We start from the raw sequence: 24,282 nt of genomic DNA on the forward strand, positions 1-24,282 counted from the left end.
TCGTGTGGTCCAAAGAGAGCCATTCACTGCTCCTACAAAATCATCATCAACACAGGGTTATTAAGCTATGAGCAAGATTCTCTGCCTCATGTCAGATATAAAATGACTGGCATTTCTGTTACCACCTGCACACTTTACTTATCATTTTATATTTAAATGATTAATATTTTCTTAAATATATTTGTATGAAAAGCAAACTCTTTTCCATCACCAAAAATGAAAATCGGTCTTATCCATACATGGAAGACAGCTAGGAAAACTATAAATGTGTGTGTGTGTGTGTTGTGTGTATATATATACACACAACACACACACACACACACATTTATTACACTTATGGATTGCTTTTGCCACCGCCCATGGTTGAGCTTGTGGCTTGCCATTGTTTAGAACTAGATTTCCAGCAAGAGAGAAGTGCTGATGACATACCTGGGCAAAAGGAAGTCTTGATCCATGGACACTTTCTCTTGAGGGGTTGGCTGGATTCAAATCAGTGACAATTTTTCAGCTCTGTGACTTGAACCAATTACTTTAACTCTGTAGTAGCTGTCTGTTTAGTAATACAGGTTCATAAATCGTATTTTTCTTTAAGATCACAAAGCAAGTGGTTAAAAAGAGATCAGCACAGACTCAATGTTATGCATTCAGCCTGGAATATTGAAGAGATCAGCAATATTGAAGAGAAATAACCATTTATCTTGCTTTCTTTTTTTCTTTTCTTTTCTTTTTCTTTTTTTTCTTTTCTCTTTTTCTTTTTCTTTCTTTCTTTTTTTTTTTTTTTTTTTTTTTTTGACATGCAGTGGCGCAGTCTTGGCTCACTGCAAGCTCCACTTCCCGGGTTGACGCCATTCTCCTGCCTCAGCCTCCCGAGTAGCTGAGACTACAGGCACCCGCCACCACATCCGACTAATTTTTTGTATTTTTAGTAGAGACAGGGTTTCACCATGTTAGCCAGGATGGTCTCCATCTCCTGACCTCGTGATCCGCCCGCCTCAGCCTCCCAAAGTGCTGGGATAACAGGTGTGAGCCACCGCTCCCGGCCTATCTTGCTTTTTAATTTTTTTTTTTTAGAGACGTTGACTCCCTATGTTGCCCAGGCTGGACTCGAACTGCTAGGCTCAAGTGATCCTCCCAAGTAGCTGGGACTACAGCAGTAGGCGCCACCTCGCCCACCTTGCTTTTTAATTTAAAGCAGGGTCTGCATATTATCTGAAGTAATCTCTCTTTGGGGACATCCCGCATGTCCAGAACTGCCATCTGGTATTGTGGTTGCCCTAAGGCTGTGGGGAGCATGGAGACTTAAGTGCAAAGGAGAACCTGCACAAATGTACCCACTCATCCTCTCAGGCGAGGAGAATGGACAGGAGAGAGAGGCCGATCCGTGTTCCCCGTGTTGCTATGTACGGAGGTGCGGGACCGAGGGACCTAGGTGTGGACAGGGACAGGCAAGGCGGGGCACGAGGAGAAACGAAAGCCACATCGGTGGCGGATGTTCTGCACACAACTCGCTCGCTACCGCACGTTCCCCGCTCCGCACTCAGCAGATCCCGGGACGGGAGCAGGAGGGCTGCACACGAACTCCGGGACAAGTCGAGCTGAAAACGGAGGGGCGAGGGGTGGGGTGGAGACGCCCGCGACGCCAAGGCTGGGGTCCCGGAACACGCTGGGAGGAGGGTGGAAGGCAACCTCGGGAAAACTGGGAAAGGCGGCCTGGACCTCGGGAACGCCGCGTGCCTGCGGGCGCACAGCCCCTCGCGAGCGAACGGGCGCCAAAGGGGCGGTCCCGCGGTGCGCACCGCGCGGAGCTCAAGGGATGGTGCGCCCGGCCCTTCTGCGGCGCACAGCCCAGCCCAGAACCGCGGGCGGTGCGGACTGAGCGGGCCGGGTGCAGGCGCGGAGCTGGGCCTCTGCGCCCGGCCCGACCTCCGTCTATAAATAGAGCAGCCAGTTGCAGGGCTCCAGCGCGCTTTCCAACTTCCTGACTGCTTGTTCGCCTCACCGGTGGGAGCTCCAGCATCTCCTTTGCTCGAAATGGACCCCAACTGCTCCTGCGCCACTGGTAAGGGAAGCTCTGCGCTCTGGAATCCCCATTTCCCAGCCCTATTACAGAGGGTCTCTGGGTTTCAGGGGGTCGCATTTTAAGTTCTGAGCGACGGGGACTCCATTACTTTGTTAGATGCTTTCTTCCTGATGACGCCCCTGAGAGCATTACCCTCATCCCTGGGCCTCTACGTCAGAGTTAAGGATACTGAGGCTCAAGGCTGAAATGCTCCACATCACCCAGTTGGTCGTGGGCCTGCTGGCTGGGCCCCAGTGCTCTGTCCAGGCTCTGAGCAATCAGTGTGGTTGGGGATGCTGGAAACATGGACTCTTCAGAGTTCAGGACAGAAGGTTCTGGCTCGCAGTCTCAATATTCCTGGGTTGTATGTGCACGTGGGACCTTCCTGGTGGAGTAAAACAGAAGGGTGCTTGCCCTTCCCAGCGTGAGTGGAGAGGACATGGGGCTTCTGTTCCTCTGTCCTGAGTGGGAAAGGAGCTCTGAGGGCTGGCCCTGCACAGAGGAGGGGGCACTGGAGACTCATTGACCCACTGCTGTACCTTCTTCATCTCACTCACTGCCCACTGCGTTTTCCTCTTCCTTGCAGGTGTCTCCTGCGCCTGCGCCGGCTCCTGCAAGTGCAAAGAGTGCAAATGCACCTCCTGCAAGAAGAGTGAGTGCGGGGCCATCTCCAGGAATCTGGGGCTGTGGCTAAGGTTGGGAGGGAACTCAAGGCTGGCCCTGAGTGCATCCTTCTGGGGAACTGGGCTTTCTTTGCCCTCATTGCCGGTGTCATTCCCTCTCCAGGCTTTCTGCCCTAAATTCAGATGGGGCAGGACAGCATTTTTCTCTTGGGACACAAACCCCAACTGTACCCCCTATGGTTTCTGAACAGAGCTGTGCCAGACGAAAAAAAGCATCCTCTGGGTCTGGGTTCTGAGCTCCAGCCAGGCTTGCTATTGGGGCAGGGAGGTGCCTGGTCAAGTCAGCTGCCACCTCTCACTCTCTCCTTCTTCCCCAGGCTGCTGCTCCTGCTGCCCCATGGGCTGTGCCAAGTGTGCCCAGGGGTGTGTCTGCAAAGGGATGTCGGAGAAGTGCAGCTGCTGTGCCTGATGTGGGGATAGCTCTCCTCCCAGATGTAAAAAGAGCAACCTGCACAACCTGGATTTTTTTTTAATACAACCCTGAGCTATTTGTTGCATTTCATTTTGTATTAAACATGTGAATGACAATAAAACAATTTTGACTTGAATCTTACTCTGGTCCTCTTTGTGTGTCTTGGAAAAAATGGACTGAGTGGGGGTTAAACCAGGAGTTTAGACACCAGGCTCTGGATGAAAAGGTGAGTCACTGACAATGTGAACACCTTCAGGCCAGCTACTGAGTTTACACTTTTATAAAATGGTATTGCACTGTACACACCATATGGGCGGGAGTCATACATGATCGCTTCCTGTCTCATGTCAGTGTGGCACTGGAACTTCAGTCCTCATTTTTATTTTCTGACTTTCTTGCCCAACTTCAGATCCAAATTGGATTTTAGGCTTAAAAGTAGTACAGGGCTGGAACCCAACTCCTCAGTTCCTTGAATCCTACATGGGTGCCATGATTTGGATGTTTTGTCACTGCCAGATCTCATGTTGAAATGTGACTTCCAATATTGCAGGTGGGGCCTAGTGGGAGCTTTTGGGGCCATGAGGACAGATCCCTAAAGAATGGCTTGGTGCCATCCCATGGTGAAGAGTGAGTTCTTCCTCTGGTAGGTCACTCCAGAGGTGGCTGTTTAAAAGAGCCAGGCACCATTCCCTTTTCTCTCTTGTTCCCTATCTCTCCACATGATGTGCCTGCTCCCCCTTGTTCTTCTGCCAGGATTGCAGGCTTCCTGTTGCCCTCACCAAAGGCAGATGCCTGCACCACACTTATGCACGGCCTGCAGAAGCTGAAGTCATAACAAACTTTTCTTTATAAATTACCTAGTCTCAGGGATTTCGTTATAGCAATGCAAACAGGCTAACACAATGGGGCTTTTGAAGCACTATGGTGAAGGGACAGTTTTTATTTCCTATCCATCACAGGCTTAAACCTTGTTACATGTAATAGTAACAATTATGGAGATAATGAAATACAACATAAAATACAAAAGTCATTTTTTAGATTCAACGAGAAATCATTCAATAAATAGCTGGGTGTGGTGGTTCACGCCTGTAATCCCAGCACTTTGGGAGGCCGAGGCAGACGGATTATGAGGTCAGGAGATCCAGACCATCCTGGCTAACACGGTGAAACTGCGTCCCTACTAAAAATACAAAAAAATTAGCCGTGGTGGCAGGCACCTGTAGTCCCAGCTACTCAGGAGGCTAAGGCAGGAGAATGGCGTGATCCAGGGAGGCAGAGTTTGCAGTGAGCCAAGATCGCACCACTGCACTCCAGCCTGGGCAACAGAGTGAGACTCCGTCTCAAAAAAAGAAAAAAAGATTCAATAAATAAAGAAATAAAAGGGAAAGGAAAGATGTACAAACTTTGAACATATGATTATGTGCATTGCAGACCAGAAATAGCAAACTAGACCAGTTGTGGTGGCTCAGGCCTGTAATCCCAGCACTTTGGGAGCCTATAGTGGGTGAAACACTTGAGGCCAGGAGGTCAAGACCACCCTGGCCAACATGATGAAACCTCATCTCTACTAAAAATATAAAAATTAATTGACCGTGATAGCATGCGACTGTAATCCCAGATACTCGGGAGGCTGAGGCAGAAAAGTCACTTGAACCCCGGAGGCGGAGTTTGCAGTGAGCCAAGATTGTGCCACTGCACTCCAGCCCGGGCAACTGAGACTCTGTCTCAAAAAAAGAAAAGAAAGGAAACAGCAAAGTGGCCCCAGTGTGTGGCTCACACACCTTGAGCAGCACTGCCCAGCACATCCCCACAAGGAACCATCAGGCTTGGTCTGCCCAGGGTCACTGACAGGACACTTGTTGACCCCTGAGAGCTCCCTGTTGTGACTTGGCTCTGAATCATTAGAAATTCCTCCCAAACTCAGGCTGAATTTGTTCTTCTTTCACATTTCAGCCCCTGACTACTTCCAACCACTAAAGTGACTGGGAATATGGAAGGAAATGCGCGGCGTGTTCCTGGCGAAATGAAGTGTGCGTGATCATGGGTTCCAAATTAAATACTTCATGTCTGCCTATGCAGGAATGATGGCAGATTCTGCAGTTTGGAGGGTGTGCTGGTGCTCATTAGGAAGGAGTGAGGCCCTGGCTGACTTCTAATTAAAGCCAATGATTAGTTCCCTCGGCTATGTGGAGGGAATCCTATTTGACATTCAGTCAAAGAGGTAGATGATCCTCCTGACCTAGAGGTCAGGACCATGCTTGCCCACTGCTTCCCTGTGAAGAGGAGATTTCAGAAGGCAGCCTGTGCCTAGGGCATGGGTTTTGGTGTCAGGCAGTCCTGGTTCACAGCCCACCTCACCACGTACTGGCTGTGTGGCCTGAGTACATCACTGAAATTCTCTGAGCCTCCAGTTCCTTATTTGTAGAAAGCAGATTATATCTCAAAGCAGGGATTAAATGACAGCATGGTCTAGCCCCTGGCTAGGGTTTAATAAATAGTAGCAGTTATAAGCATTCTCTCTACACTGGCTTTTTTGGAAAATGAATCCTGTTAAATCCCAAAACTAAGAGAAACCTTATGAGTTTGAAAGCATTACTGTGGATTGGATGCTGGCAATGGGATTGCAACCAGGCTGACCCTGCCAGGAGGAGTGTGGATGACTCTGCGGAAAGTGCTTGTCAATAACATGCTGCCCCTACATTTGAGCAGACATAAAAATCTGTTCCCATCCTTCATATCATCTGATCACACAACCTCAGGAACAAGAGCCACAGGCCTCAAGACTGGGACAGCAAATATGCAGGGCCTGGAGTGCTTATGCTGTCTTCCAGATTAGTTAAGTAACCTACCCAATGTCACATAGCTCAGAAGCAAGGGGATGAATGAAACTATGCTAAACCTGGCCTGTGGCCCTGGCCACAGCTGGTAGATTATGATACCACTGGATGCTAAATCTTGCCTATCTCAGTTCAAAGACACAAAGACTCTTTGGGATGGATGAATGTTGCTCTTGGCTTGAGAGATGAGAGCTGAAACACAGAGAGGTCACAGAGCTGTGCAGGGGGACGTTCCTGTCCACAGAGTGCACTTCCTACTGCTGCCTCTGTGCTAGGTTTTTGGTGTCATTATCTTTCATGTGACTTAGTGGCATAGAGTGGTAGCTGAGGGTACGATGCTGCCATCAGTATGCATGAGTGCAAATCCCACCTCTGTTACCTTTAGCTGCATGGCACAATCTCTCTGTGGTTCAGTCTCCTCCACTGTGCAAGGGGTATAATACCAACCTCTGGCTTATGGAATTAAAGGATTTCATACATATCAGGAACTTAGAATGGTACAAGGGGTGGGTGGTCTACAATATTAGCTATTGCTTGTTTTGTTCATTTTATGGAGCATAAGGGATATTTATTTATTTGCACATAAAGGCCTGGAGTGCTCAGCTGTGTATCCTGTTATCCTCATCTACCACATGAGCACGTGTCCTGTGGTCTAAAGACAGCCATTCAGTGTTCCCACAAAACCGTAATCAACACTAGGGTTATAAAGCTATGAGGAAGATTCTGTGCTTCATGTCAGATACAGAAGAATGACTGCCGTTTCTGTTACCACCTGCACCATCTCTTAGTTAATATTTCACCTTGAAATGATCAATACTTCTTAAACATATTTTTAGGAAAAGCAAATTATTTTCCACCTGAGAAAATGAAATTCAATCTTGTCTCACACATGGAAGATAGCCCCCAAATTAATGTGTGTGTGTGTAAGTGTGTGTGTATTACACTTATGGATTGCTTTTGCCACTGCCCATCGTAGAGCTGGTAGCTTCCTGTTGTTTATTTGAGAGTTTTTGGTTTGTTTTTGTTTTTGTTTGTTGAGACAGAGTTTTACCCCTGTCAGCCAGCTGTAGTACAATGGCCCAATCTGCTACCTCTGCCTCCCGGGTTCAAACGATTTTCCTGCCCAAGCCTCACCAGTAGCTGGGATTACAGGCAACCGCCACCATGCCAGGATAATTTTTGTATTTTTAGTGGAGACAGGGTTTCGCCATGTTAGCCAGGCTGGTCTCCAACTCCTGATCTCAGGTGATTCATCCGCCTCAGCCTTCGAAAGTGCTGGGATTACAGGTGTGGGCCGCGGCGCCCTTCCCCTGTTGTTTAGAAGATTTCCGGCAACAGAGAAGTGCTGACGACCTACCTGGGCCAAAGGAAGGCTTGGTAATGGACACTTTCCTTTAAGAGGCTGGCTGGACTTAAACAAGGGCACAACTTTTTATCTCTGTGACGACCAGCCAGTTACTTGGACATTTCCTTTGTAGTCCTGTGATGAGCAAAACGGGTTCATAACTAGTATTTCCCTTTAGGATTGCTGTGAGGATTCAAAAAATGAAAGAGATTAAAAAGGGACTGGTGTAGACTCAATGTCATGCAATAGTCAGGTATACTGAAGAGAAATAACTGGATGTCTTGCTTTTTAATTTTATTATTTTAGAGATGCTGACTCGCTATGTGGACTAGGCAGAACTCGAACTCCTGGGCTCAGGTGATCCTCCCGCCTCAGCCTCCTAAGTAGCTGGGACTACAGCTTCCCGCGACCGCACCCATCTTGCTTTTAAATTTAAAGCAGAGTCTGCATATCCTCTGAAGTCATCTCTCTTTGGGGACATCCCACAGGTCCAGAACTGCCAGACGGTAGTGGGGTGGCCGGCTAGGCTGTGGGGAGCATGGAGATTTATCTGCAAAGGAGGACCTGGACAAATGTGCCCCCACATCCTCTCAGGCGAGGAGAATGGACGGGAGAGAGAGGCCGACCCGTGTTTCCCGTGTTGCTGTGTAGGGAGGAGCGAGTCCGAGGGACCGCGGTGTGGACAGGGACAGGCAAGGCGGGAGACGAGGAAAAACGAAAGCCACATCGGTGGCGGGTGCTCTGCACACAACTCGCTCCCTACTGCACGCTCCCCACTCCGCACTCAGCCGATCCGGGGACGGGAGCAGGAGGGCTGCACCCGGACTCCGGGACAGGCCCAGTTGAAAACGGCGGGGCGAAGGGTCGGGTGGAGACGCCCGCGACGCCAAGGCTGGGGTCCCGGAACGCGAGGGGAGGAGGGTGGAAGGCAAAGGCAACTTCGGGGAAACTGGAAAAGGCGGCTGGACCTCAGCGACACTGCGTACCTCCCCGCGCACAGCCCCTGCCGCGCAAACCGGCGCCAAAGGGGCGGTCGCGCGGCGCGCCCCGAGCGGAGCTCAGGGGATGGTGCGCCCGGGCCTTCTGCTGGGCACAGCCCAGCCCAGGACAGCTGGCGGTGCAAACCCAGCCTGGCGGGTGCAAGCGCGGGACAGGGCCTCTGCGCCCGGCCCCCTCCCCTGAGTAGAAAAGCAGCCGCAGGCTGTGGCGCCCCACCACGCCGTCCGGGTGAGCCTTGCAGTCTCTCCATTTATCGCTTCAGATCTCCAGCCTTACCGCGGCTCGAAATTGACCCCAACTGCTCCTGCACCACTGGTAAGAGAAGCCCGACTCTGCGCCCTGGGATTCCCATTTCCTAGCCCCAGTACAGAGGGTCTCCGGGTTTCAGGAGGTCGCATTTTAAGTTCTGAGCGGAAGGGAATTTCTTTACTTCCTTAGGTGCTTTCTTCCTGATCGTGCGCCTGAGAGCACTGCCCTCCCTCCGGGGCCTCTGAGTCAGAGTTAAGGATACTGAGGCTCAAGGCAGTCCTGCTCCACATCACCCAGTTGGTCAGGGTCCTGCTGGCTGGGCCCCAGTGTTCTCCTCCAGGCTCTGAGCAATCAGGGTGGACCAGGGGCTAGAGACATTGAGTCTTCAGGGTTCAGGACAGAAGGTTCTGGCTGGCAATCTCAGTATTCCTGGGTTGGGTGTGCACCTGGGACCTTCCTGGTAGGGTAAAACAGGAGGGTACTTGCCCTTCCCAGCGTGAGTGGAGAGGACATGGGGCTTCTGTTCCTCTGTCCTGAGTGGGAAAGGAGCTCTGAGGGCTGGCCCTGCACGGAGGGGGCACTGGAGATTCATTGACCCACTGCTGTACCTTCTTCATCTCACTCACTGCCCAGTGCGTTTTTCTCTTCCTTGCAGGGGGCTCCTGCTCCTATGCCAGCTCCTGCAAGTGCAAAGAGTGCAAATGCACCTCCTGCAAGAAAAGTGAGTGCGGGGCCATCTCCAGGAATCTGGGGCTGTGGCTAAGGTTGGGAGGGAACTCAAGGCTGGCCCTGAGTGCCTGCTTCTGGAGAATTGGGCTCCCTTTGCCCCTGTTGGCCATGTCATTCGCTCTGCAGGCTTTCTGGCCTGAGTTCAGATGGGGCAGGACAGCATTTTTCTTTTGGGATACAAACCCCAGCTGTACCCACTATGGTTTCTGAACAGAGCTGTGCCAGACGAAAAAAATCATCCTCTGGGTCTGGCATCTGAGCTCCAGCCAGGCTTGCTATTGGGGCAGGGAGGTGCCTGATCAAGTCTACTGCCACCTCCCTCTCTTCTTCTTCCCCAGGCTGCTGCTTCTGCTGCCCCATGGGCTGTGCCAAGTGTGCTCAGGGCTGTGTCTGCAAAGGGGCATTGGAGAAGTGCAGCTGCTGTGCCTCATGTGGGCACGGCTCTTCTCCCAGATTTTAATAGAGCAACCAGCACAACCTGGATTTTTTTTTAATACAACCCTGAGCCATTTGCTGCATTTCTTTTCATATTAAATATGTGAATGACAATAAAACAATTTTGACTTGAATCTTACTCTGGTCTTCTTTGTGTGCCTTGGAAAAAATGGACTGGGTGGGGGTTAAACTGTGAGTTTAGATACCAGGCTCTGGATGGAAACGTGAGCCACTAATAATGTGAACACTTTCAGGACAGCAAGGTTACCTCACTGAGTTCACACTTCTATAAAATGGTATTGCACTTTGCCACACCATATGGGTGGGGGCCATACATGATCACTTCCAGTCTCATGCCAAATGTGGCACAGAAACTGCATTCCTCATTTTTATTTTCTGATTTTCCTGCCCAACCTCAGATCCACACTGGATTTTAGGCTTAAAAGTGTCTATAGTGCTCGTACTCAGCTCCTCAGTTCCTTGAATCCTACAAGTGTGCTATGATTTGGATGTTTTGTCACTGCCGAATCTCATGTTGAAATGTGACTTCCAATATTGCAGGTGGGGCCTAGTGGGAGCTTTTGGGGTCATGAGGACAGATCTGTAAAGAATGGCTTGGTGCCATCCCATGGTGAAGAGTGAGTTCTTCCTCTGGTAGGTCACTCTACAGCTGGCTGTTTAAAACAGCCAGACACCGTCCCCTTCTCTCTCTTGCTCCCTGTCTCTCCACGTGATGTACCTGCTCCCCCTTGGTCTTCAGGAAGCCAGGATTGTAGGCTTCCTGCGGCCCTCATCAGAGGCAGATGCCTGCACCATACTCTGCACAGCCCGTGAAAGCGGAAGTCAAAACAAACTTCTTTTTTTTACAAATTACCTAGTCTCAGAGATTCCATTATAGCAATGCAAACAGGCTAGCACAATGGGGCTTTTGAAGCACTATGGTAAAGGGACAGTTTTTATTTCCTATCCATCACAGGCTTAAACCTTGGTAAATGTAATAGTATTGATTATGGAGATAATGAAATAAAACACCAAATACAAAACCCATTTTTTAGATCCAACAGGAAAAAAGTTCAATAAATCCATTAAGAAATAATAGGAAAATGAAAGATGTACAAACTTTGAACATATGATGGTGTGCACTACGGACCAGAAACGGCAAACTACACCAGGCGTGGTGGCTCAGGCCTGTAAACCCAGCACTTTGGGAGGCCAAGTTGGGTGGATAACTTGAGGCCAGCAGTTTAAGACCAGTCTGGCCAACATGACGAAACCTCATCTCTACTAAAAATATGAAAATTAATCAGGCATGATGGCCTGTGTCTGTAATCCCAGCTACTTGGGAGGCTGAGGCATAAGAGTTGCTTGAACCCCAGAGGCGGAGGTTGCGGTGCGCCACGATTGTGCCACTGTAGCCCAGCTGGGGCAACTGAGACTCTGTCTCAAAAAAAGAAAAGGAAGGAAACAGCAAAGTGGCCCCAGTGTGTGGCTCACACGCCTTGAGCAGCACGGCCCAGCACATCCTCACAAGGAACCATTAGGCTTGGTCTGCCCAGGGTCACTGACAGGACACTCGCTGACGCCTGAGAGCCCCCTGTTGTGACTTGGCTCTGAATCTTTGGAAATTCCTCCCAAACCCAGGCTGAATTTCTCCTTCTTTCACATTTCAGGCCTTGACTACTTCCAACCACTAAAGTGACTGGGAATATGGAAGGAAATGCCCAGCATGTTCCTGGCAAAATGAAGTGTGTGTGATCATGGGTTCCACATGAATACTTCACGTTTGCCCATGCAGGAATGATGGTGGATTCTGCAGTTTGGAGGATGTGGTGGTGCTCGTTAGGAAGGAGTGAGGCCCTGGCTGACTTGTAATTTAAGCCAACGATCAGTTCCCCTGGCTATGTGGAGGGAATGCTATTTGACATTCAGTCAAAAAGGAAGATGATCCTTCTGCCATGGAGGTCAGGACTACACTTGCCCACTGCTTCCCTGTGAAGAGGAGATTTCAGAAGGCAGCCTGTGCCTAGGGCATGGGTTTTGGTGTCAGGCAGTCCTGGTTCACAGCCCACCTCACCAGTACTCGCTGTGTGGCCTGAGTGCATCACTGAAACTCTACAAACCTCCATTTCCTTATTTGTAGAAAACAGATTATATCTCAATGCAGGGGTTAAATGACAGCATAATCTGGCCCCTGGCTAGGGTTTAATAAAGAGTAGCAATGATGATCATTCACTCTACACTGGCTTTTTTTTGGAGAATGAATCCTGTTAAATCCCAAAGCTAAGAGAAACCTTATGGGTTTGAAAGAATTGCTGTGAACTGGAAGCTTGGAATGGGACTGCAACCAGGCTGATCCTGCCAGGAGGAGTGTGGATGACCTTCTGAAAGTGCTTGTCAATAAGATGCTGCCCCTACATTTGAGCAGACATAAAATCCGTTCCCATTCTCCATATCGCCTGATCACATGACCTCAGGAACGAGAGCCACAGGCCTCAAGACTGGGACAGCAAATATGCAGGGCCTAGAGTGCTTGTGTTGTCTTCCAGATTAGTTAAGTAACCTACCCAGTGTCACATAGCTCAGAAGTAAGGGGATGAATGAATCCATGCTAAACCTGGCCTGTGGCCCTGGCCATAGCTGGTAGATTATGATGCCACTGGATGCTAAATCTTGCCTATCTCAGATCAAAGATACAAAGACTCTGTGGGATGGATGAATATTGCTTTTGGCTTAAGAGATGAGAACGGAAACCCAGAGAGGTCACAGAGCTGTGCAGGGAGACATTTCTGTCCACAGAGTGCACTTCCTATTGCTGCCTCTGTGATAGGTTTTCGGTGTCTTTATCGTTCATGTAACTTGGTGGCAGATGGTGGTGGGTGAGTGTATGATGCTGCCATCAGCATGCATGAGTGTAAATCCCACCTCTGTTACTTTTAGCTGCATGACACCAACTGTCTATGGCTCAGTCTCCTCAACTGTACAAAGGGCATAATACTAACCTCTGGCTTATAGGATTAAAGGGTGAAATGCTTATAAGCAACTTAGAATGGTGTGAGGGGCAGGTGGTCTACAATATTAGCTACTGTTTTTTTGATCATTTTATGGAGCATACAGGATATTTACTTATTTGCACACAAAGGCCTGGAGTGCTCAGCTGTGTACCCTGTTATTCTCATCTACCACATGAGCACGTGTCCTGTGGTCCAAAGAGAGCCATTCAATGTTCCCACAAAATTGTAGTTAACACTAGAGTTAAAAAGCTATGAGCCAGATCTGTGCTTCATGTCAGATACAGAAGAATGACTGCCCTTTCTGTTACCACCTGCACCATTTTTTGTTACTATTTTATACTGAAATGATTAATACTTTCATAAACACTTTTATGAAAATCAAACTCTTTTCCAGCAGAGAAAGTGAAAATCAATCTTGTCCCACACATGGAAGATAGCCCCAAATTAATGTGTGTGTGTGTGTGTGTGTGTGTGTATATATATATATGTATATACACACACATATATATATATATATTACACTTATGGATTGCTTTTGCCACTGTCCATCGAAGAGCTGGTAGCTTCCTGTTGTTTATTTAGCGGTTTTTTGTTTTTATTTTTTGAGACAGAGTTTCACCTTCTTTGCCCAGCTGGAGTGCAATCGCCCAACCCGCAACCTCTGCCTCCCGGGTTCAAGTGAATTTCCTGCCTCAACCTCCCGAATAGCTGGGATTACAGACAACCGCCACCACACCAGGATAATTTCTGCATTTTTAGTGGAGACAGGGTTTCGCCATGTCAGCCAGGCTGGTCTCCAACTCCTGACCTAAAGTGATTCATCTGCCTCGGCCTTCCTAAGTGCTGGGATTACAGGTGTGAGCCACCGGGCCCGGCCCCTGTTGTTTAAAAGATTTCCAGCAATAGAGAAGTGTTGACGACATATCTGGGTCAAAGGAAGGTTTGATCATGGACACTTTCCATTTAGAGGCTTCCTGGATTTAAATCAGTGCACAACTATTTACCTCTGTGACCACCAGCCAGTTACTTGGACTCTTTTCTTTGTAGTCCTGTGATGAGCAAAACGGGCTCATAACTAGTATTTCCCTTTAGGATTGCTATGAGGATTCAAAGAATGAAAGAAATTAAAAAGGGACACGTATAGACTCAATGTTATGCAATAGTCAGGTACACTGAAGAGAAATAACTGGATGTCTTGCTTTTTAATTTTATTTTTTTAGAGACGTTGACTCGCTATGTGGACTAGGCAGGACTCGAACTCCTGGGCTTAAGTGATCCTCCCGCCTCAGCCTCCTAAGTAGCTGGGACTACAGCTTCCTGCCACCTTCCTCACCTTGCTTTTTAATTTAAAGCAGGGTCTGCATATCATCTGAAGTCATCTCTCTTTGGGGACATCCCATAGGTCCAGAACTGCCAGCCGGTAGTGGGAATGGCCGGATAGGCTACGAGGAGCATGGAGATTTATCTGCAAAGGAGGACCCGGACAAATGTGCCCACACATCCTCTCAGGTGAGGAGAATGGACGGCAGAGAGAGGCCGACCCGTGTTCCCCGTGTTGATATGTACGGAGGAGCGGGTCCGAGGGACCTAGGGACAGGGACAGGCAAGGCAGGGGACGGGGAGAAACGAAAGCCACATCGGTGGCGGGTGCTCTGCACACAACTCTCTCGCTACCGCACGCTCCCCGCTCCACACTCAGTAGACCCCGGGACGGGAGCAGGAGGGCGGCACAGGGGCTCTGGGACGGGCCGAGCTAAAAACGGTGGGAGGGGTGGAGTGGAGACGCCCGCGACGCCAAGGCTGGGGTCCCGGAACGCGCCGGGAGGAGGGTGGAAGGCAATTTCGGAGAAACTGGGACAGGCAGCCGGGACCTCGGGGACACCGCATACTGCCGGGCGCACAGCCCCTCACGCGCAAACGGGCGCCAGAGTGGCGGTCCCGCGGCGCGCCCTGAGCCGAGCTCAGGGGATGGTGCACCCGGCCCTTCTGCTGCACACAGCCCAACCCAGGACCGCTGTCATCCCGAAACCTGCGGGGCCGGTGCAAGCGCAGGGCAGGGCCTCTGCGCCCGGCCCCCTCCCTTGAGTAGAAAAGCAGCCGCAGGCTGTGGCGCCCCACCACGCCGTCCGGGTGAGCCTTGCGGTCTCTCCATTTATCGCTTGAGATCTCCAGCCTTACCGCGGCTCGAAATGGACCCCAACTGCTCCTGCATCACTGGTAAGAGAAGCTCGACTCTGCGCCCTGGGATTCCCATTTCCCAGCCCCAGTACTGAGGGTCTCTGGGTTTGAGGAGGTCGCATTTTAAGTTCTGAGCGGAAGGGGACTCCTTTACTTCCTTAGGTGCTTTCTTCCTGATCGCGCCCCTGAGAGCACTGCCCTCCCTCCTGGGCCTCTAAGTCAGAGTTAAGGATGCTGAGGCTCAAGGCAGTCCTGCCCCACATCACCCAGTTGCTCAGGGTCCTGCTGGCTGGGCCCCAGTGTTCTCCTCCAGGCTCTGAGCAATCAGGGTGGATAGGGAGCTAGAGACCTTGAGTCTTCAGGGTTCAGGACAGAAGGTTCTGGCTGGCAATCTCAGTATTCCTGGGTTGGGTGTGCACCTGGGACCTTCCTGATGAGGTGAAACAGGAGTGTGCTTGCCCTTCCCACCGTGAATGGAGAGGACATGGGACTTCTGTTCCTCTGTCCTGAGTGGGAAAGGAGCTCTAAGGGCTGGCCCTGCACAGAGGAGGAGGCGCTGGAGACTCATTGAACTACTGCTGTACTTTCTTCGTCTCATTCACTGCCCACTGCGTTTTCCTCTTCCTTGCAGGTGTCTCCTGCGCCTGCACCAGCTCCTGCAAGTGCAAAGAGTGCAAATGCACCTCCTGCAAGAAGAGTGAGTGCGGGGCCATCTCCAGGAATCTGGGGCTGTGGCTAAGGTTGGGAGGGAACTCAAGGCTGGCCCTGAGTGCATCCTTCTGGGGAACTGGGCTTCCTTTGCCCTTGTTGGCCGTGTCATTCCCTCTCCAGGCTTTCTGGCCTGAGTTCAGATGGGGCAGGGAAGCATTTTTCTTTCGGGACACAAATCCCAACGGTATCCCCTATGGTTTCAGAACAGAGCTGTGCCAGACAAAAAAAGCTTCCTCTGGGTCTGGGTTCTGAGCTCGAGCCAGGCTTGCTATTGAGGCAGGGAGGTGCCTGGTGAAGTCTACTGCCACCTCTCACTCTCCCCTTCTTCCCCAGGCTGCTGCTTCTGCTGCCCCGTGGGCTGTGCCAAGTGTGCCCAGGGCTGCATCTGCAAAGCGGCGTCAGAGAAGTGCAGCTGCTGTGCCTCATGTGGGGACAGCTGAGCTCCCAGATGTTAATAGAACAACCTGCACAACCTGTTTTGTTTTTTTTTTAATACAACCCTGAGCCATTTGCTGCATTTCTTTTCATATTAAATATGTGAATGACAATAAAACAATTTTGACTTGAATCTTACTCTGGTCTTCTTTGTGTGCCTTGGAAAAAATGGACTGGGTGGGGGTTAAACCGTGAGCTTAGAGACCAGGCTCTGGATGGAAATGTGAGTCACTAACAATGTGAACACTTTCAGGCCAGCCAGGTTACCTCACTGAGCTCACACTTCTGTAAAATGGTATTGCATTGTGCACACCATATGGGTGGGGGCCATACATGATCGCTTCCAGTCTCATGCCAAACGTGGCACAGAAACTTCATCCCTTATTTTTATTTTCTGATTTTCCTCCACAACTTGAGATCCACATTGGATTTTAGTCTTAAAAGTGGCTATAGTGCTGGAACCCAACTTCTTAGTTTCTTGAATCCTACATGGGTGCTATGATTTTGATATTTTGTCACTGCCAAATCTCATGTTGAAATGTGTCCTCCACTATTGCAGGTGGGGCCTAGTGGGAGCTTTTAGGGTTATGAGGACAGATCCCTAAAGAATGACTTGGTGCCATCCCATGGTGAAGATTGAGTTCTTCCTCTGGTAGATCAGTCCAGAGCTGTCTGTCAAAGTGATTAGAAAGGGACAGGTATAGACTCAATGTTATGCCTTAGTCAGGTACACTTAAGAGAAATAACTGGACGTCTCACTTTTTAATTTTATTTTTTTAGAGACGTTGACTCACTATGTGGACTAGGCAGGACTGGGCTCAAGTGATCCTCCCGCCTCAGCCTCCTAGGTAGCTGGGACTTCAGTTTCCCGCCACCTTCCCCACCTTGCTTTTTTTCTTTTTCTTTTCTTTTTTCTTTTTTTTTTTGTTTTTTGTTTTTTGGTTTTTTTGTTTTTTTGTTTTTTTGAGACCGAGTCTCGCTCTGTCGCCCAGGCTGGAGTGCAGTGGCGCGGTTTCGGCTCAGGGCAAGCTCCGCCTCCCACGTTCATGCCATTCTTCTGCTTCAGCCACCGGAGGCTGGGACTACAGGTGCCCGCTAGCACGCCCAGCTAATTTCCCACCTTGCCTTTTAATTTAAAGCAGGGTCTGCATATCATCTGAACTCATCTCTCTTTGGGGACATCCCACAGGTCCAGAACTGCCAGACGGTAGTGGGGTGGCCGGCTAGGCTGTGGGGAGCATGGAGATTTATCTGCAAAGGAGGACCTGGACAAATGTGCCCCCACATCCTCTCAGGCGAGGAGAATGGACGGGAGAGAGAGGACGCCCCGTGTTCCCCGTGTTGCTGTGTACGCAGGAGCGGGTCTGAGGGACCTAGGTGTGGACAGGGACAGGCAAGGCAGGAGACAAGGAGAAACGAAAGCCACATCGGTGGCGGGTGCTCTGCACACAACTCGCTCGCTACCGCACGCTCCCCGCTCCACACTCAGCCGATCCGGGGATAGGAGCAGGAGGGCTGCACCGGGACTCCGGGACAGGCCGAGCTGAAAACGGCGGGGCGAGGGGTGGGGTGGAGACGCCCGCTACACCAAGGCTGGGGTCCCGGAACGCGCGGGGAGGAGGGTGGAAGGCAATTTCGGCGAAACTGGGAAAGGCGGCCGAGACCTCGGGGACACCGCATACCGCCGGGCGCACTGCCCCTCAAGCGCGAACGGCGCCAGAACGGCGGTCCAGTGGCGCGCCCCGAGTGGAGCTCAGGGATTGGTGCCCCCGGCCCTTCTGCTGCGCACAGCCCAGCCCAGGACCGCTGGCGGCTCGAACACAGCGGGGCGGGTGCAAGCGCGGGGCAGGGCCTCTGCTCCCGGCCCCCTCCCTTGAGTAGAAAAGCAGCCGCAGGCTGTGGCGCTCCACCACGCCGTTCACGTGCGCCTTGAGGTCTCTCCATTTATCGCTTGAGATCTCCGGCCTTATCGCGGCTCGAAATGGACCCCAACTGCTCCTGCACCACTGGTAAGAGAAGCCCGATTCTGCGCCCTGGGATTCCCATTTCCCAGCCCCAGTACTGAGGGTCTCTGGGTTTGAGGAGGTCGCATTTTAAGTTCTGAGCGGAAGGGGACTCCTTTACTTCCTTGGGGTGCTTTCTTCCTGATCGCGCCCCTGAGAGCACTGCCCTCCCTCCTGAGCCTCTGAATCAGAGTTAAGGATGCTGAGGCTCAAGGCAGTCCTGCCCCACATCACCCAGTTGCTCAGGGTCCTGCTGGCTGGGCCCCAGTGTTCTCCTCCAGGCTCTGAGCAATCAGGGTAGATGGGGAGCTAGAGACCTTGAGTCTTCAGGGTTCAGGACAGAAGGTTCTGGCTGGCAATCTCAGTATTCCTGGGTTGGGTGTGCACCTGGGACCTTCCTGGTGGGGTGAAACAGGAGGGTGCTTGCCCTTCCCAGCGTGAGTGGAGAGGACATGGGACTTCTGTTCCTCTGTCCTGAGTGGGAAAGGAGCTCTAAGGGCTGGCCCTGCACAGAGGAGGGGGCACTGCAGATTCATTGACCCACTGCTGTACCGTCTTCATCTCACTGCCCACTGCGTTTTTCTCTTCCTTGCAGGTGTCTCCTGCGCCTGCGCCGGCTCCTGCAAGTGCAAAGAGTGCAAATGCACCTCCTGCAAGAAGAGTGAGTGCGGGGCCATCTCCAGGAATCTGGGGCTTTGGCTAAGGTTGGGAGGGAACTCAAGGCTGGCCCTGAGTGCATCCTTCTGGGGAACTGGGATTTCTTTGCCCTCATTACCCGTGTCATTCCCTCTCCAGGCTTTCTGCGCTCAGTTCAGACGGGGCAGGGAAGCATTTTTCTCTTGGGATACAAACCCCAACTGTACTATCTATGGTTTCAGAACAGAGCTGTGCCAGACGAAAAAAGCATCCTCTGGGTCTGGCGTCTGTGCTGGAGCCAGGCTTGCTATTAGAGCAGGGAGGTGCCTGGTGAGGTCTACTGCCGCCTCTCACTCTCCCCTTCTTCCCCAGGCTGCTGCTCCTGCTGCCCCGTGGGCTGTGCCAAGTGTGCCCAGGGCTGCGTCTGCAAAGGGGCGTCGGAGAAGTGCAGCTGCTGTGCCTGATGTGGGAACAGCTCTTCTCCCAGATGTTAATAGAACAACTTGCACAACCTGTTTTTTTTTTAATACAACCCTGAGCCATTTGCTGCATTTCTTTTCATATTAAATATGTGAATGACAATAAAACAATTTTGACTTGAATCTTAGTCTGGTCTTCTTTGTGTGCCTTGGAAAAAATGGACTGGTTGGGGGTTAAACCGCTAGCTTAGAGACCAGGCTCTGCATGGAAATGTGAGTCACTAATAATGTGAACACTTTCAGGCCAGCCAGGTTACCTCACTGAGTTTACACTTCTGTAAAATGGTATTGCACTTTGCCACACCATATGGGTGGGGACCATACATGATCACTTCCAGTCTCATGCCAAACGTGGCACAGAAACTTCATCCCTTATTTTTATTTTCTGATTTTCCTCCACAACTTGAGATCCACATTGGATTTTAGGCTTAAAAGTGGCTATAGTGCTGGAACCCAACTTCTTAGTTTCTTGAATCCTACATGGGTGCTATGATTTTGATATTTTGTCACTGCCAAATCTCATGTTGAAATGTGTCCTCCACTATTGCAGGAGGAGCCTAGTGGGAGCTTTCGGGGTCATGAGGACAGATCCCTAAAGAATGGCTTAGTGCCATCCCATGGTGAAGATTGAGTTCTTCCTCTGGTAGGTCACTCCAGTGGTGGCTGTGAATGAAAGTGATTAGAAAGGGGAAGTATAGACTCCATTTTATGCAATAGTCAGGTATACTGAAGAGAAATAACTAGATGTCTTGCTTTTTATTTATTTATTTATTTTTTAGAGACGTTGACTTGTTATGTTAACTAGGCAGGACTGGAAGTCCTGGGCTCAAGTGATCCTCCCGCCTCAGCCTCCTAAATAGCTTGGACTACAGCTTCCCGCCACCTCACCCATCTTGCTTTTTAATTTAAAGCTGGATCAGCACATCACATGAAGTCATCTCCTTTTTGGGGATATCCCACATGTCCAGAACTGCCAACCGGTATTGTGGTGGCCGGCTAGGCTGTGGGGAGCATGGAGATTTATCTGCAAAGGAGGACCTAGACAAATGTGCCCCCACATCCTCTCAGGTGAAGAGAATGGACGGGAGAGAGAGGCCGACCAGTGTTCCCCGTGTTGCTGTGTACGGAGGAGCGGGTCTGAGGGACCTAGGGACAGGGACAGGCAAGGCAAGGGACGAGGAGAAACGAAAGCCACATCGATGGCGGGTGCTCTGCACACAACTCTCTCGCTACCGCAAGCTCCCTGCTCCGCATTCAGCCGATCCGGGGACAGGAGCAGTAGGGCTGCACCCAGACTGTGGGACAGGCCCAGCTGAAAACTGCGGGGCGAGGGGTGGAGTGGAGACGCCCGGGACGCCAAGGCTGGGGTTCCGGAACGCGCGGGGAGGAGGGTGGAAGGCAACTTCGGGGAAACTGGGAAAGGCGGCCGGGACCTCGGGGACACCGCGTACCACCGGGCGCACAGTCCCTTCCGCGCGAACTGGCGCCGAAGGGGCGGTCGCGCGGCGCGCCCCGAGTGGAGCTCAGGGAATGCTGCCCCCGGCCCTCCTGCTGCGCACAGCCCAGCTTAGGACCCCGGGCGGTGCGAACCCAGCGGGGCGGGTGCAAGCGCAGGGGAGGGCCTCTGCGCCGGGCCCCCTCCCTTGAGTAGAAAAGCAGCCGCAGGCTGTGGCGCTCCACCACGCCCTCCGGGTGCACCTTGCAGCCTCTCCGTTTATCACTGGAGATCTGCAGCCTTACCGCAGCTCGAAATGGACCCCAACTGCTCCTGCATCACCGGTAAGAGAAGCCCGATTCTGCGCCCTGGGATTCCCATTTCCCAGCCCCAGTACTGAGGGTCTCTGGGTTTGAGGAGGTCGCATTTTAAGTTCTGAGCGGAAGGGGACTCCTTTACTTCCTTGGGGTGCTTTCTTCCTGATCGCGCCCCTGAGAGCACTGCCCTCCCTCCTGGGCCTCTAAGTCAGAGTTAAGGATACTGAGGCTCAAGGCAGTCCTGCTCCACATCACCCAGTTGGTCAGGGTCCTGCTGGCTGGGCCCCAGTGTTCTCCTCCAGGCTCTGAGCAATCAGGGTGGATGGGGAGCTAGAGACCTTGAGTCTTCAGGGTTCAGGACAGAAGGTTCTGGCTGGCAATCTCAGTATTCCTGGGTTGGGTGTGCACCTGGGACCTTCCTGATGAGGTGAAACAGGAGTGTGCTTGCCCTTCCCAGCGTGAGTGGAGAGGACATGGGGCTTCTGTTCCTCTGTCCTGAGTGGGAAAGAAGCTCTGAGGGCTGGCCCTGCACAGAGGAGGAGGCGCTGGAGACTCATTGACCCACTGCTGTACCCTCTTCATCTCACTCACTGCCCACTGCGTTTTCCTCTTCCTTGCAGGTGTCTCCTGCGCCTGCGCCGGCTCCTGCAAGTGCAAAGAGTGCAAATGCACCTCCTGCAAGAAGAGTGAGTGCGGGGCCATCTCTAGGAATCTGGGGCTGTGGCTAAGGTTGGGAGGGAACTCAAGGCTGGCCCTGAGTGCATCCTTCTGGGGAACTGGGATTTCTTTGCCCTCATTGCCCATTTCATTCCCTCTCCAGGCTCTCTGCCCTGAGTTCAGATGGGGCAGGGAAGCATTTTTCTCTTGGGATGCAAACCCCAACTGCACCATCTATGGTTTCAAAGCAGAGCTGTGCCAGACGAAAAAAGCTTCCTCTGGGTCTGGCGTCTGTTAGCTGGAGCCAGGCTTGCTATTGGGCCAGGCAGGTGCCTGGTGAAGTCTACTGCCACCTCTCACTCTCCTCTTCTTCCCCAGGCTGCTGCTCCTGCTGCCCCGTGGGCTGTGCCAAGTGTGCCCAGGGCTGCGTCTGCAAAGGGGCGTCGGAGAAGTGCAGCTGCTGTGCCTGATGTGGGAACAGCTCTTCTCCCAGATGTTAATAGAGCAACCAGCACAACCTGGATTTTTTTTAATACAACCCTGAGCCATTTGCTGCATTTCTTTTCATATTAAATATGTGAATGACAATAAAACAATTTTGACTTGAATCTTAGTCTGGTCTTCTTTGTGTGCCTTGGAAAAAATGGACTGGGGTGGAGGTTAAACCGCAAGCTTAGAGACCAGGCTCTGGATGGAAATGTGAGTCACTAATCGTGTGAACACTTTCAGGCCAGCCAGGTTACCTCACTGAGTTTACACTTCTGTAAAATGGTATTGCACTTTGCCACACCATATGGGTGGGGACCATACATGATCACTTCCAGTCTCATGCCAAACGTGGCACAGAAACTTCATCCCTTATTTTTATTTTCTGATTTTCCTCCACAACTTGAGATCCACATTGGATTTTAGGCTTAAAAGTGGCTATAGTGCTGGAAACCAACTTCTTAGTCTCTTGAATCCTACATGGGTGCTATGATTTTGATATTTTGTCACTGCCAAATCTCATGTTGAAATGTGTCCTCCACTATTGCAGGTGGGACCTAATGGGAGCTTTTGGGGTCATGAGGACAGATCCCTAAAGAATGGCTTGGTGCCATCCCATGGTGAAGAGTGAGTTCTTCCTCTGGTAGGTCACTCCAGTGGTGGCTGTGAATGAAAGTGATTAGAAAGGGACAGGTATAGACTCAATGTTATGCAATAGTCAGGTATACTGAAGAGAAATAACTGGATGTCTCGCTTTTTAATTGTATTTTTTTAGAGACGTTGACTTGCTATGTGGACTAGGCAGGACTCGAAGTCCTGGGCTCAAGTGATCCTCCCGCCTCAGCCTCCTAAGTAGCTTGGACTGCAGCTTCCCGCCACCTCCCCTATCTTGCTTTTTAGTTTAAAGCAGGGTCAGCACATTACATGAAGTCATCTCCTTTTTGGGGATGTCCCACATGTCCAGAACTGCCAACCGGTATTGTGGTGGCCGGCTAGGCTGTGGGGAGCATGGAGATTTATTTGCAAAGGAGGACCTGGATAAATGTGCCCCCACATCCTCTCAGGCGAGGAGAATGGAAGGGAGTGAGAGGCCGACCCGTGTTCCCCGTGTTGCTGTGTACGGAGGAGCGGGTCCGAGGGACCTAGGTGTGGACAGGGACAGGCAAGGCGACAGCGAGGAGAAACGAAAATCACATCGGTGGCGGGTGCTCCGCACACAACTCGCTCGCTACCGCACGCTCCCCACTTGCACTACGCCGATCCGGGGACAGGAGCAGGAGGCTGTCACTGCACTCAGACTTCGGGACAGGCCGAGCTGAAAACCGTGAAAGGGGTGGGGTGGAGACGACCGAAACGCCAAGGCTGGGTTCCTGGAACGCGCGGGGACTAGGGTGGAAGGCAACTTCAGGGAAACTGGGAAAGGCGACCGGGACCTCGGGGACGCCCCGTACCCCGGGCGTAAACTCACTCCCGCGTTAGCGGGCGCCAAAGCGGGGAGGGGATGGTCCCGTGGTCCGCACCCAGGGGAGCTCAGTGGACTGTGCGCCTTGCCTTTCTGCTGCGCAAAGCCCAGTCCAGGTCATCACCTCGGGCGGGGCGAACTCAGCGGGGTGGACTCAGCGGGGCGAGCGCAGGCGCGGGGCGAGGCCTTTGCGTCTGGCCCTCTTTCCCCTGACCATAAAAGCAGCCGCTGGCTGCTGGGCCCTACCAGGCCTTCCACGTGCCCCTTATAGCCTCTCAACTTCTTGCTTGGGATCTCCAATCTCACCGCGGCTCGAAACGGACCCCAATTGCTCCTGCGCCACTGGTAAGGGATGCTAGGTTTCTGGTCCTTAGGATACCTATTTCCCCGCCACAGGATAGATGTCCCTAGGAGTAGAGGTGTTTTTTGAGTTCTAGCTAAGTGGAGTCATTTATTTCATTGATTTAGTGATTTTCCACTCAGAGCCTTCATCACCCCTAGAACATTCCTATTCTAATACCTCCCATTTCAGAGGCGAGAGGACTCAGGCTCATAATTCTCCTGCTCCATGTCACCCAGGTAGTTGGGGGCTGCTAGGCTGAGCCCCAGTACTCTGTGCAGTTCCTGGGGTGGATGGGAGACAGGGGTTATTGGTTTTTCAGGATTAAGGACATAAAGCCCATCCTAGCCTCTACAGATAGAAATAAGATGAGGCTTCATGGTA

General features: G+C 51.5%; 4 protein-coding genes and 1 long non-coding RNA gene across 6 annotated transcripts; all 5 read left to right on the forward strand.

Annotated features, from left to right (window-relative positions):
• Nucleotides 1-1,512: 1,512 nt before the first annotated feature.
• On the forward strand, nucleotides 1,513-3,290 carry LOC100936088 (metallothionein-1E). Its single transcript, XM_009250740.4, has 3 exons — nucleotides 1,513-2,059; nucleotides 2,646-2,711; nucleotides 3,060-3,290. The coding sequence occupies exons 1-3, from the start codon at nucleotides 2,032-2,034 to the stop codon at nucleotides 3,149-3,151; spliced, it is 186 nt and encodes a 61-aa protein (XP_009249015.2). The 5' UTR covers nucleotides 1,513-2,031; the 3' UTR covers nucleotides 3,152-3,290.
• A 4,480-nt stretch (nucleotides 3,291-7,770) lies between these two features.
• LOC134760441 (uncharacterized) lies at nucleotides 7,771-9,887 on the forward strand. Its single transcript, XM_063717811.1, has 3 exons — nucleotides 7,771-8,650; nucleotides 9,240-9,305; nucleotides 9,652-9,887. Exons 1-3 carry the CDS (start codon nucleotides 7,909-7,911, stop codon nucleotides 9,771-9,773), a joined length of 930 nt encoding a protein of 309 aa, XP_063573881.1. The 5' UTR covers nucleotides 7,771-7,908; the 3' UTR covers nucleotides 9,774-9,887.
• A 4,771-nt stretch (nucleotides 9,888-14,658) lies between these two features.
• LOC134760442 (metallothionein-1-like) lies at nucleotides 14,659-16,221 on the forward strand. 2 transcript variants are annotated; one of them, XM_063717812.1, is made up of 3 exons: nucleotides 14,762-14,976; nucleotides 15,569-15,634; nucleotides 15,982-16,221. In XM_063717812.1, exons 1-3 carry the CDS (start codon nucleotides 14,949-14,951, stop codon nucleotides 16,086-16,088), a joined length of 201 nt encoding a protein of 66 aa, XP_063573882.1. In that variant the 5' UTR covers nucleotides 14,762-14,948; the 3' UTR covers nucleotides 16,089-16,221. The 2 variants fall into 2 exon arrangements, with proteins under 2 accessions (XP_063573883.1, XP_063573882.1); XM_063717813.1 differs by lacking the exon at nucleotides 15,982-16,221 and having other exon boundaries at nucleotides 14,659-14,976; nucleotides 15,569-15,900.
• Nucleotides 16,222-17,982: 1,761 nt separating this feature from the next.
• LOC100434163 (metallothionein-1E-like) lies at nucleotides 17,983-19,329 on the forward strand. The gene is made up of 3 exons (XM_002833919.6): nucleotides 17,983-18,092; nucleotides 18,682-18,747; nucleotides 19,095-19,329. Exons 1-3 carry the CDS (start codon nucleotides 18,065-18,067, stop codon nucleotides 19,184-19,186), a joined length of 186 nt encoding a protein of 61 aa, XP_002833965.3. The 5' UTR covers nucleotides 17,983-18,064; the 3' UTR covers nucleotides 19,187-19,329.
• Nucleotides 19,330-21,572: 2,243 nt separating this feature from the next.
• Nucleotides 21,573-22,139, forward strand: LOC134760443 (uncharacterized). The gene is made up of 2 exons (XR_010137880.1): nucleotides 21,573-21,639; nucleotides 21,989-22,139. It is a non-coding gene; the product is annotated as an uncharacterized LOC134760443 (long non-coding RNA).
• The last annotated feature ends 2,143 nt before the right edge of the window (nucleotides 22,140-24,282 follow it).

Source organism: Pongo abelii, chromosome 18 (assembly GCF_028885655.2).
Source record: "Pongo abelii isolate AG06213 chromosome 18, NHGRI_mPonAbe1-v2.0_pri, whole genome shotgun sequence".
NCBI lineage: Eukaryota > Metazoa > Chordata > Mammalia > Primates > Hominidae > Pongo > Pongo abelii.

Excerpts from the sequence above, each read along its gene's own strand:
- LOC134760441 (XM_063717811.1), top strand. The coding sequence starts at position 7,909 with ATGTGCCCCCACATCCTCTCAGGCGAGGAGAATGGACGGGAGAGAGAG. Across the intron at positions 8,651-9,239 it reads CAACTGCTCCTGCACCACTG|GGGGCTCCTGCTCCTATGCC; the intron begins GTAAGAGAAGCC and ends TCTTCCTTGCAG. Across the intron at positions 9,306-9,651 it reads ATGCACCTCCTGCAAGAAAA|GCTGCTGCTTCTGCTGCCCC; the intron begins GTGAGTGCGGGG and ends CTTCTTCCCCAG.
- LOC100434163 (XM_002833919.6), top strand. The coding sequence starts at position 18,065 with ATGGACCCCAACTGCTCCTGCACCACTG. Across the intron at positions 18,093-18,681 it reads CAACTGCTCCTGCACCACTG|GTGTCTCCTGCGCCTGCGCC; the intron begins GTAAGAGAAGCC and ends TCTTCCTTGCAG. Across the intron at positions 18,748-19,094 it reads ATGCACCTCCTGCAAGAAGA|GCTGCTGCTCCTGCTGCCCC; the intron begins GTGAGTGCGGGG and ends CTTCTTCCCCAG.
- LOC100936088 (XM_009250740.4), top strand. The coding sequence starts at position 2,032 with ATGGACCCCAACTGCTCCTGCGCCACTG. Across the intron at positions 2,060-2,645 it reads CAACTGCTCCTGCGCCACTG|GTGTCTCCTGCGCCTGCGCC; the intron begins GTAAGGGAAGCT and ends TCTTCCTTGCAG. Across the intron at positions 2,712-3,059 it reads ATGCACCTCCTGCAAGAAGA|GCTGCTGCTCCTGCTGCCCC; the intron begins GTGAGTGCGGGG and ends CTTCTTCCCCAG.
- LOC134760442 (XM_063717813.1), top strand. The coding sequence starts at position 14,949 with ATGGACCCCAACTGCTCCTGCATCACTG. Across the intron at positions 14,977-15,568 it reads CAACTGCTCCTGCATCACTG|GTGTCTCCTGCGCCTGCACC; the intron begins GTAAGAGAAGCT and ends TCTTCCTTGCAG.